The sequence below is a fragment of the Grammomys surdaster genome, unplaced genomic scaffold (genome assembly GCF_004785775.1).
Source record: "Grammomys surdaster isolate TR1022 unplaced genomic scaffold, NIH_TR_1.0 125702, whole genome shotgun sequence".
NCBI lineage: Eukaryota > Metazoa > Chordata > Mammalia > Rodentia > Muridae > Grammomys > Grammomys surdaster.
The window spans coordinates 585263-596807 of NW_021620537.1; the positions used below are offsets into that span (position 1 = coordinate 585263).

The window sequence follows — 11545 nt, forward strand, 5'->3', positions numbered from 1 at the left end:
CTCTGTGTGTGTGTGTGTGTGTGTGTGTGTGTGTGTGTGTGTGTGTGAGAGAGAGAGAGAGAGAGAGAGAGAGAGAGAGAGAGAGAGAGAGAGGAGAGCTAAGAGAGCTAAGAAGTAATGTGTATGAGCGCTCCAAAGTAATACATAGACAATAAAGAAATCAGTCAGCATGACATACTGTGTATAATAAAGTTTATCCTTGAAAATGCCTTGGGAGAGCACCTAGAAGTAGACACGGTATGAGAAGGTTTCTCATTAATGTGGGAACTGGGACAAAACGAGGGGCATTTGCCCTGTCACCCACTTTGGGTGGCTACACAATTTTGCTTACCCTGTTACCCTCTCTAGCGTGCCAAGTGTGTGTGGCTGTGTTTGGACAATCAGATGTATGGATGGTGGGTTGTACTGGTCCAGTAGTAAGGATTCTAACCCTTTTCCTTTCAGAGCTCCTTCTGGGCTTCAGACATATACAGTCCATCCCATCTGAGTATCTCTCCCATTTCAGTTACTTATTTAACGTGTATGTGTGAGCGCCTGCCTGTTATGTGAGTGTGCACCACCTGTGTGCCTGGTGCCGACGGAGGCCAGAGGTGTCCCAGATTCCCTGGAACTGGAAGGAAAATGGGTTGTGAGCCTCTGCGGTGGCTTCTGGAGACTGAAGCTGGGTACCCTGCAAGTGTAGCCAGTGTCCTTAACCACAGCCGTTTCTTTAGCCCTCACCAGAGTGCTTGTGTTCCAGTTCGTCTTCACTGGCTAGTTCTAAACTGTTTCAGCATCGATGGCTTGGTCAAGTCTTCCTTGCATCTGGTCCTGTTTCCTCTTCATCCCGAGATTTGGGGGCCAGTTGTAATGGCACACATCTTTAATGCCAGCACTCAGGAGGCCGAGGCAGGTGGATCTCTGTGAGTTCAAGGCCAGTCCTGTCTATGTAGTAAGTTCCAGGGCAGCTAGAGATATATAACGAGAACCTGTCTGTAGCTGAGGGGTGGGGTGGTGGCACTTTTCGCCAATCACATTGGCTTCCATTGAATCTGGGGCAAAAAAGGAAATCAGTTGTCACTATGTGAAAAATGAGAAAGTTTCATATTTAAAATTCCAGTGTCTTATTCTCTCGAGAAACTAGCTGTTTGGTAATATTGTGTCTCTGCCCAGGTACAGGCATGAGCTACAGAGAGAAGCAGCTATTCTCTTTAGATGGTACATATACCGCATATGTGGTGTTGTTAGAGGTGTTCAACTCTGTGTGCCAGTTTCCATGGTTACTGTAACTGTGGACTCCCAATTCATTTTATACATATATACTAATTACTTTATTAGTATTATTTACTAATACCTTGGCCTAATTCCATTGCTGCTTTCTTGGGCTATTATAAAAGTCTCCAAATGAGTATTTCTTGTTATTAATCTGGAGCAGCACCTATTGCAGGTTCTCATGCTTGCTAAGTACCTGACAACCTGTGTACCCTGACAGCCAAAGTTATATAATATAGGAATATACAATGGTGTGAGAATGCTGAACATTTTCGAGGACACTGCACAGTTGTGGTTCTACACTTGTGTTACATTGTTGTGATTGTTAACAATCCAGTTACTGGGGCTTGAGCGAAAGCTCAGCTGTTAAGAACACTGGCTACTTTTCAGAGGACCCAGGTTTGATTCCCAGGACCCATAGGGTGGCTCCAATCCCTAGGGATCTAGTGGTCTCCGCAGTCACAGTGGATCAATTGTGTACGGATAGATGTACATGCTGGCAAAACATGCATACTCACTAAGTTACTGCAGGAGAAGTGGGGACGAGGTAGGGTGGGGGTGAGGGAAGTTTAGTCTCATGATCTGTACTTTGTAGCAACTTCCAGCGGGGATTCTAATAGACTCTAAATTCTGAGGACCATGGACCTCTAGGTGTAAAGCTAAATACTGCTATGGATTTATTAGTTCTTAAAAAGTTGTTTAAACTTTTGTGAACTATGACATAATTTAAATGTAACTTGACTTGCAAAGATGAGATGCCCTTCCATAAAGAGTCTCTCTCTCTCTCTCTTTAAGATTTATTTATTTTATGAATATGAATACACTGTCGATCTCTTCAGACACACCAGAAGAGGTCATCGGATCCCATTACAGATGGTTGTGAGCCACCATGTGGTTGCTGGGAACTGAACAGACAGTGCTCTTAACCACTGAGCCATCTCTCCAGCCCAAGAGTCTCTTAAGAATGGAACAATGAAGCTCAGCCTGGTGTGCTCACACCTTTAATCCCAGCACTTGGGAGGCAGGGGCAGGTGGATTACTGTGAGTTCAAGGCTAGCCTGGTTAACAGATTGAGTCCCAGGATAGCCAGGGCTACACAGAGAAGCCCTGTCTCAAAGAAAAAACAAAGTAACTCCTTTCTTTGTTTAAAGTGTGGGTGGTGATCGTAATGTGCCACTGACTAACAGCCACAGAGCATCACTCAGGATACCGGAAGAAAGGTCTGAAAACTCCAAAGAAATCTTTCAGCTCCATCTTAGAGAAGTTTTAAAGGGTTTTCTCTGAGGGCATAGGGAGACAAAGGCCCAATCTCCTCTTGAAGGTCAGCATGTGGCAGATAGTAAACTCAAAGGTAGAGGCATGCCCTGTGTGGCTGGTTGGTCACAAGTGTGAGCCTCAAGGAAATTTCTAGTTTATTCCAGACTTGGCAGGGCAGGAAGCAACAAACTCAAGCACAAGCCTGGTGGTAGTGGTGCATGTCTTTAATCCCAGCACTTGGAAGAGGCAGAATCTGTTTGAGTTCCAGACCAGCTAGCACTATGTAGTGAGACCCTCTCAAGCAAAACTGAGAATATAGCAGTAGCAGAAACACCAATGGGAAAATGAGTGTAACAATTCTTCATGGCTGACACTCTCCTCTCTTCTGGCTGATTCTAGAAACAGCCACATCATAATGGGAGCCTGGAGGTGCCACTTGCTTGGTTTATGTTGATAGTGATCTAGTGAAAGTTATTGAGAACAAATCTTTCAGTATTCTCAAATGTGTCTACAGAAGAACCGAGGTGTTAGATCATGTTTTTTTCCCTCCTAGTTTATGAACAACTCTGTAATGTCAGGCAGAATAAAATACCTAGCTACACTGAAGACACGTTACATTTATCACTTCCTCCTGTTCTAACATAGTAACTCTGTCGAAAAAAATTATTTTAATTTGAAAAAAAAAGTATTTCATTCAGGACTCGTTTATTACCCAGTAACTTTTGCATGTGTTTGCAAATCAACCAGAAAACATATTTTGCACACCATTGTGTGGTTTACAGAAACTTCTGAGCCAACTCATATTACTGTTTTCAAATAAAAGATGACTTCCTTTTTTTTTTTTAAAAAAAAAAAATCTGTTGTCTTTCCTTGAAATGTGTTCAGTGATTGTCTAATTAGCTGTTAGTACATTCTATGTACAGCCAAACACAAACACAACCCCATGTGTTATTCCTAATGAGGGAAACACAAATGTGGTAAAGATACCTTGGGTAGGTGGCTTTGAGGAAGAGCCGAAGTCACAGATGGCCAGTCTTGGAACATAAGACTGTACATGGAACCTACAATAATAACTGTTTAGAGGTATGCTGTGCTTTTCTCTATAAGTCCTTGAGCTTGAAGGCTAACCAATCAGACAACGTTGCAAGTTTGAGTCAGTATCTTCTGGACAACCAGAAACAATGGGACATAGTACATAAATTCTATGGAGGTTTTTCTATTTTAAGGAACTGACTCATGCAGTGGAGGGGCCGGGAAGTCTGCAATCTACTGCAAGCGGGGCAGCCTAGCAGAACAATATTGCTGTCTTACGTCAGGTATTTACAGAGAAGGCCAGTAGTTCAGAAACCCAGGAAGGGTTTCTATGCTGCAGACTTGACACAGAATTCTGTCTATGTAGGGAAGCCTTCAACTTTATGCTAATAATCATGCTCCTTCAATTGAGTCCCTATTCTTTCCCTTGAAGCTGGGTTTTACAACCCTTTGGGTAGATGTGGCATTTCTGGGACCACGTATTAAAGAATGGCAGTGGGACCTTAGCATGCTTAGTTTTGGAGCCCATTCACCATCCTGGGAGGAAACTCGGGCTGCCTAAAGGAAAGACTGGTAGCTCTCTGGGTTAAGGATCGATCTCTGAAGAGGGGCCTCACAAAGCGTGGGACTCTGCTCCCATGAAGCCCTACTTACAGGACAGGTATGTGAGTACGACAATCATTTTGAGTAGGTTTTCGGGTTACTGCTTGTGGTGGTTCGAATAGGTTTGGCCACCGTAGACTCATGGGTTTGAATGCTTGGCCCACAGGGAGTGACACTATTAGGAGGTGTGTCCTTGTTGGAGGATGTGTGTCACTGTGTAGGTTGGCCTTGGAGGGCTCCTATGCCCAAGCTCTTCCCAGTGCGTAAGGGAGACCCTCCTCTTGGCTTCCTGCAGAAGTCTCCTCCTGGCTGCCTTCAGATCAACATGTAATATTGCCATACTTCCCACCATGATGATAATGAACTGAACCCCTAAAACTATAAACCAGCCACAACGAAATGTTTTCCTTTATAAGAGTTGCCTTGTAGTAGAACCAATTTGAACTTATTCCTGACCAGCTTACAAACATATGAGACTCAGACTATAGTTATTTTATTTGACTTTGATAATTACTGGGGGGGGACCCCTAATTAACTGTTGGCCTGGCTACCTCCCCAGCGGTGTACTCCAGATACTTGCTGTTTCTCCTGGACATGTGCTCATGGTCCATCTTCCCTCATGGTGGCTTTCTCCTCTCCTCTCACTCTTCTTCCTCCTTCTCCCTCTGGTCTCTCCTCACCTCTGCGGCTTCTCCACCTCCAGACAAGTAACTCAAAACCTACCTACCTTCGAATCTTCCAGTAACTGGCTGTAGCCAATTTTATTTAACCAATAATTTTAAATCAAGGAACAATGTTTGCACAACAAAATCTTGTAAACGTGAGAATTCACTCTTAGGCCTAGGCCTTCGGGTATAATTTAGCATTACAATACATAGTAATAGACCGAACCTCAACAGTATCTCTTCATAGCAATGGAAACCGTAACTAAGATACTGCAGCAACAGAAACTTGGCTGTAGAGGGTTTGGCTGAGCGTTCAGGTCATTGTTTATAAACTCGCACTGGGCAGGAAAGGGTAGGAAAGCCTTTCAGTCTGGGCTGTGGTCATTATCTAAACACTCAAGCCAGGAAGAACGAAAGGAACCAGAATCCAATTCAGCCAGACTCTCGATCTCCAGATTTGAAATGGCAAAAGACAGTTCACGGTTTAGGTCAGACAAGACCTGGGATCTTGGGTAGAAACACTGGCTGTGTGGTAGGTATAACGGCTGGTGCAATGCTTGTACCCACCACCCAAGAGTCTGAGGTGAGATTCCAAGTTCTAGGTCAGCCTGGGCCACAGATCTTCTATGAAGATCTAGACTTGAGATTCATGTTGGTGAGATGTTAAATGTTTGGAGTGACTCAGGAGGCAGCAGCAGGACTAGCCTGGACAACAAAGGGAAACCCTATCAAAAGAGCGGAGGGCCCAAGGAGAGGGTGAATAGCCAAAATCCCCTTTGTCTCACAAACTAGTAAGTATTCTAAGGTTGAGCTTAAAAAAGTGAACACTGGGAACTTGATTTAACATTTATGGTTAGGTTTGCGTTTTCCCTCAGAGGAAGCTGAGCAGTTTTAAAAAGCAAATTGGAAAAAGGGCACGCGGCACATCATCCGAGGATCCTAAGTGATGAGATCACATTCAGTAAAAGAATGACAGGCAGGCATCTGTGATGAATGAGTGAGCATCAGCGATCACACTTGCTGCTTGTCCACGACCCTTACAGTTGAACTTGCTTCACTTTGTCATTCCTTTACTTAAGGCTCCTTAAGGATTTGGAATACAGCTAAGTTCTTAAGATGGCACGCACTGTCACCTTTGTCTCCTCTCCAAGGTCACTTCCTATCACTTCCCTTCCTGGGCTGTCAGACCTGTTGAGCATCTTTTGGGTGTGAGAAATGCTAGACTTGGGCTGAGGAGATTGCTCAGTTGGTAAAGTACTGAAAGCACAGGGGCCTGAACTGGCTGCCAAGTAACCTTAAAAAACAAACAAACAAAACCCAAAACACCAACCAATCAACCAAACAAACCTAAAAAATCTAGATGTGGTAGTGTTGTGTACACACACACACACAAATACACACACACACACACACCCTTCTCTCAGGTCACAGTGGTTGTTTGTGCTGACCAGAGGATATTTTCCATTCACTTTTTCTTGACAGCTTTTTTTTTTCTTGACAGGCTTCAGTTTGTCACATTCTCAAAGATCCCTATCCACATCTGTCTCCCCTGTACTTCTCTTCTAGTAACTTTATTATTTAACCATAATTGTGTGCTTTGATTTGAGCTGTTTAAAGAGTGCCTCCGAGCAGAGAGTGACTGCAATCCACGTGCTCTCATGACTAAAGCTGAGGCAAAGGAAAATGAGGAAAAGAACAGAAAAGAGGAAACACCTGTCAAGGAAGTAGAGAAAGCCTCCAAGGACCACTGAGTGCAGAAGAAGTTCTAAACTCATCTAAGGTCTTGGTGCTACGACCATACAATAAGGAGTATTTCCTTCAAGAAATGCCTGGAAGCCAGGCAGTCTCAGTACTTGGAAGGTGAGGCATGAGTTCATGAGTTCATGAGTTCAAGGTCAGCCTGATCTATAGTGTGAGATCCAGGACAGCCAGGGATACACAGAGAAACCCTGACTGGAAACAGACCCCTACCCCCGACCCTGCCCCAGGACATGCAGGAACTGCTGCCCTTCCTTTCAGCTGGGAATTTTGATACTTCCCCAACAAGTCAAACATCGGGTAGGGAGGCTAGAGTCATGTCTTGATGTTAGGGGACTTGCCTAGCATGTGCAAAGCCCTGGATCATAGCCTCAAACAGTAACAGTAGAGATACATATACAATTCTACTCTTATACTTATGGAAGAAAAATAAAAGCTGCCTAACAGTACATGGTGGAGCACATACAGATACTATCTGGTTATTAAGACATAACGCTGCTCTTACACAGATGAACCCTAAGGGGACACTGGAGCGGTGTGTGATGGCGGAGCAGGTATGGGGAATGACTGCTAACGGGGCAGGATTGATTTCCTTGTGGGGTGTTGAAATGTAGAAAATCCATCCACTGTGAGAGTTGTGCAGTTCGGAATATGTTAAGAGGTCACAGGATTGTGCACTGTAATGGGCGCACTTTATTGAGTTGACTCCTGTGTTCTGAAGTCAGTCAGTGAGCACAGCCTCAGGCCTCATGTCTATCAGCCTATGCGCACACATGTCATGTGTCTCTACTCAGCGAGCACCGTGCTTTTGAGTTTAGCCTTCCAGCTCCCATCTTCTCAGCAGGATGAGGCAGTTCTTGCTCACAGGTCCTTATTAAAAATCTCTGCCAAATTTGGAGACATAACAAAACAGTTAAAGTTAGTAGTGACAAAATTTTAACAGGGGAAAAGAGTCACAAATGTCTGTGAATTTGAATAAGCTCAACCAAACACCAGGAACTGGGTATAAAATGGTGCTTTTTAGAACACAACGCATACCCCTTGGTAATCAGTAGTTTGTTTCTTTAAAAAGCTGTTCTTTGATTTCAACTGGCAAAACCCACTTTGAATTGGCTAACTTGAAACTTGTAATTAACATGTAGGACTGAGGAGATACCCGTCGGCCACAGCTCCTGAGATCTCTCAACACTTGAAGACAACAGACTTCTCAGGCCTCATTTTAGCAATTCTCTGCCACCCCCACCCCCCACCCCACTCCCCCATCCCAGTCAGATATTCATTTAACTGGCTCTTCCTGCCCGGAAACCAGTCCAATTTATTTTCTATGTCAATGCCAGACGTTCTTTTTTGAAGTTTCATTCTTCAATACCTCTATTCTTCTGTCTGTGGTAGCAACTTCTCTGTCCACAACCGGCTTAATCTCCCTCTTGTTCTAAAATAGCAATAACCGCTGAGGAGAGGGCACATTCACCAAGACTTGAGCTGTCAAAGCGCCGCCTTCAGCATTACCACAATGATCAAAAGGAGAGTCTTCTGCCAGAGTTTCTTTTACACCGTTCTCAGAGCTTAATCATGCAAGTTACGTGCATTGTCTTACCAACTTTATAGACTTGATTTTAGATGTCACAGGACAAAAGACAGCTGATAATTAACAACCAAGCTCTACGGCTCATAACAGAAGCTATTAAGTTCCAAATAGTACAGTCATTTTTGTATTTTGGCTTAAAAAAGAGCTTGTATGAAAAGAAAGAATGTATTGAGAAACACAAAAGGACAAAGCAGAATACTTTAAAAATCAAACATATTTGAAAGTTTTAATTTATATTTTGGTCCTATAAGTGAACATTCTTAAATGGAACTCTTCTGTAAGAATACTTTACAAATAAAAATCTGCCAATTATCAGATCTACACAAATCCTTAACAAAGGTTTTCTGTGTAATCCTCATTAAGGCAAACCTTTATAAGTATTACATTCTTACCATAGATCTTCAATCTGCTCCATAATAATAAGGTACAAAACTTGTGTGTGGCACATTCATTACAAACTACAAATACTTGTACTAGAAAGAAAGCTGAGTACGACAGAAGCTCCGAGGGCTCTGGGCCGGGTACACTGTTAAGGCGCAATGCATCCTGCTTGTTTGTAGTTTTCTGTCAATTACTTTCAAAGAGCACACAGCAAGGGAGGCAGCTCCTTCACTAACTTCCCCTGTTGTTTGTAAAACTGGACCAATTATCACAAACTATTACTTGCATAATTAACCAGATGCCTCTTTCCAAAGCATTTCACTGGTGATAGCAACAAGTGCAGAAGAATAGAAATTTCTAAGAGATGGGTTTGTTAAGCTTGCCAGATCTTACATATTATGGGCTGTGGTGCTACTTCAGCTTCTAATCAGAAGATTAATGATGTACATAAAAAAGACTGATCACTGTAAGCATGCAAAACAAGTTATTTTCTAGGTGCTGTGACGGTTCATTTGATAGTAACAGAGCGGCTAAGCATGGTTTATATGCGTTCCAACTTCTCGCTCAGGAACTCTTCCACACTGTCTGTGTTCCACTTCAGGATGCTTAGCTCTTCAGCAATGTTCCCGTTGTCGTCCAAAAGCTTTAGTACAGGGTCTGAGCCTCGAACATACTACAAAGACCAGAGATATCAACATCACTATCTGATTAGGAGGAGGCTTTTCACTCTTAACCAAGATCAAAATACTGAATTAATCGTGATAACAATTTAAGTTTTTTCATACAACATTAAAGTCAGCACAAAGTCTTTTTCAGCAAAGACTCAAATGTGATTTCATAAATGATAATAATTAAAAAACCGACATGCTACTTCAAAGAGAAAAGCATGTGCTGGTACAGGGATGACTTAGGCTGACTTAAGGCCCATTGTTGGATACGGCTCTCTCAGATGCAGTAAACTTGCTGGCGTGACAGATAAATAGAGAACAATGTACGAGGATGAACTGAACACACTCACTGAGATCAAATCTGTTCGCAAGTGATGGGAAACTACAACTAAAATGTAGCAGTGATGATGGGTAAGGAACTCCTGAAGCTCCTCCCAGCGCCTCTGCTTCTGTTCCTAACGATTCCTAACGATTCGCTCAATTATTCTGGGTAGTGTCCGGTGAGCACACACCGTGTCTGTGCAGTGTCTCCGGAGGGCAGAGGAGGACACGGAATTCCCTGGAGCTGCAGTCCCGGGTGGGTGAGAGCAGCTATGCAGGTGTTATGAACTGACCCTGGGTCCTCCCTGAGAGCATGTGCTTCAGTTTTTAAAGTTGTAACTCTAGGCATGAGGCAAGTTCTGCTATTATTAACATCCTCTTATTTTTTGTGGCACTAGGCCTTGCAGCTGTTAAGCACTTAGTTTATTCCCAATTACTTGTAGGGTTTTGACTAAAGAGTCAATACTAACAATACTGAGAATAATATCTAAATATTTCTGATTAGGCTACTATACACTGTTTCTAAAGTTTTAAATATTTATTTCAAGTTAGTCTTTGTCCAAAAGCCAAAATAGGTTAGCTTGACTATAATTCAGTTACTGAATTTCTTAACAAAATGATTAGCAGCTCAAAGCAGTAAGGTGTGAGGAACCAGGATTGCCGAATGCTTGGCATGTGCACGGCTGGTTAACACTTGGAGATTAATTTGTACACCCCCTTAATATAAACAGGAGGACAAGAGGAACCACAACAGACACATAAAAAGCATTTGACAAAACAGAAACAAGACTCATCTAATCCCCCCTCCAGAAAAAAACCCAAAACCAAATGCAGCAACATTAAGCCTAGAATGGCTTCACCTCAGTCACTGGACATGGCTTGAGGCCGGAGATGGGTGCTGACTGCTGCTGCACGCACATGGGGCTCAGCTGCTTCAGAACACATCTAGAACTTGTGACTGGTTCCATGTGAAGGCAGTCTGTTTGCTGAGGCAAGTTTGTATTCACTGTCTTACTGTCTTTAAAAACAGACTTAATTTTAAATATATGACAAAAACTGTGGGTAAAGATTAATAATCAATTTACTGCCAACAGCAAGAAGTCGTAAGTTTAAAGCCGTCTAGCCACTCCCATACTTTGGCTAAAGTAAGCTTATATGAAAAGTGAAAATGCACCACAAAACAACATTATCAAAGCAGAAGAAACCGGTGCTTTAGTTTCAGATAGTGCACACTACACCATACAACCCAGCATGTTACAGCGAGACACTTAGTGTGGGGGCACAGGTCAAAGTCTAGGGAGACATTTGACTCAGCTTTTTCCTAAGTCACAAAGTACTATTTAAGTTAGAGGACTCCAGCATGGCCCCTTACCTTGATCTGTAGACCTCTGAACAGTTTGGGTTTATCGCTTCTGACAAAAGCTTAAAAGAAAAAAATAAACAAACGGGTCACGTCTAAATCCAAGCTAGCTATGAAGATTAATCCAGATGTTGAAATAAAGCAAACATGCCTACGTGAAAACCAAAGGAATTTAAACAGATGATAAATAAATGTAGAGGCACCTCCATCTACACATTTAAGACACTGTTTAAAATTAACAGTAGCCCAAATTCCAGTGGCAGTTTTGTGGGCTTGACAGAACGATAGCAAAGCTCACCTGTGAACAGCTCAAGCCGTTCAAAAGAAATATGAGAAATCAGTTTCCCAATGCGTGACCCCCACTAGTTGCCCTAGTTACGCTGAATCAGAAATTCCAAAACAGAAATAGCTGTAAGAACCTTCATGTGATGAAGGTACCATGCAGAGGTACATGTGATAGGGATGTGTGCACTGGAGGATGTGTGCACTGGAGGGATGTGTGCACTGGAGGGATGTGTGCACTGGAGAGATGTGTGCACTGGAGGGATGTGTGCACTGGGGGATATGTGCACTGGAGAGATGTGTGCACTGGAGGGGTGTGTGCACTGGGGGGATGTGTGCACTGGGGGGATGTGTGCACTGGAGGGGTGTGTACACTGGG

The 11545-nt window shown here is 43.1% G+C and overlaps 1 protein-coding gene across 1 annotated transcript in view; it reads right to left on the reverse strand.

The window, feature by feature from the left end:
- Positions 1 to 8350: 8350 nt before the first annotated feature.
- The window catches only part of Selenof (selenoprotein F), a 31346-nt gene continuing 28151 nt past the window's right edge, over positions 8351 to 11545 (reverse strand). The window contains exons 4-5 of the mRNA XM_028788147.1: positions 10897 to 10946; positions 8351 to 9208 (exon numbers count right to left, since the gene is read on the reverse strand). Coding sequence (XP_028643980.1) covers positions 9077 to 9208; positions 10897 to 10946 — 182 coding nt within the window. The 3' untranslated portion in view covers positions 8351 to 9076. The remainder of the gene's footprint in view (positions 9209 to 10896; positions 10947 to 11545) is intronic.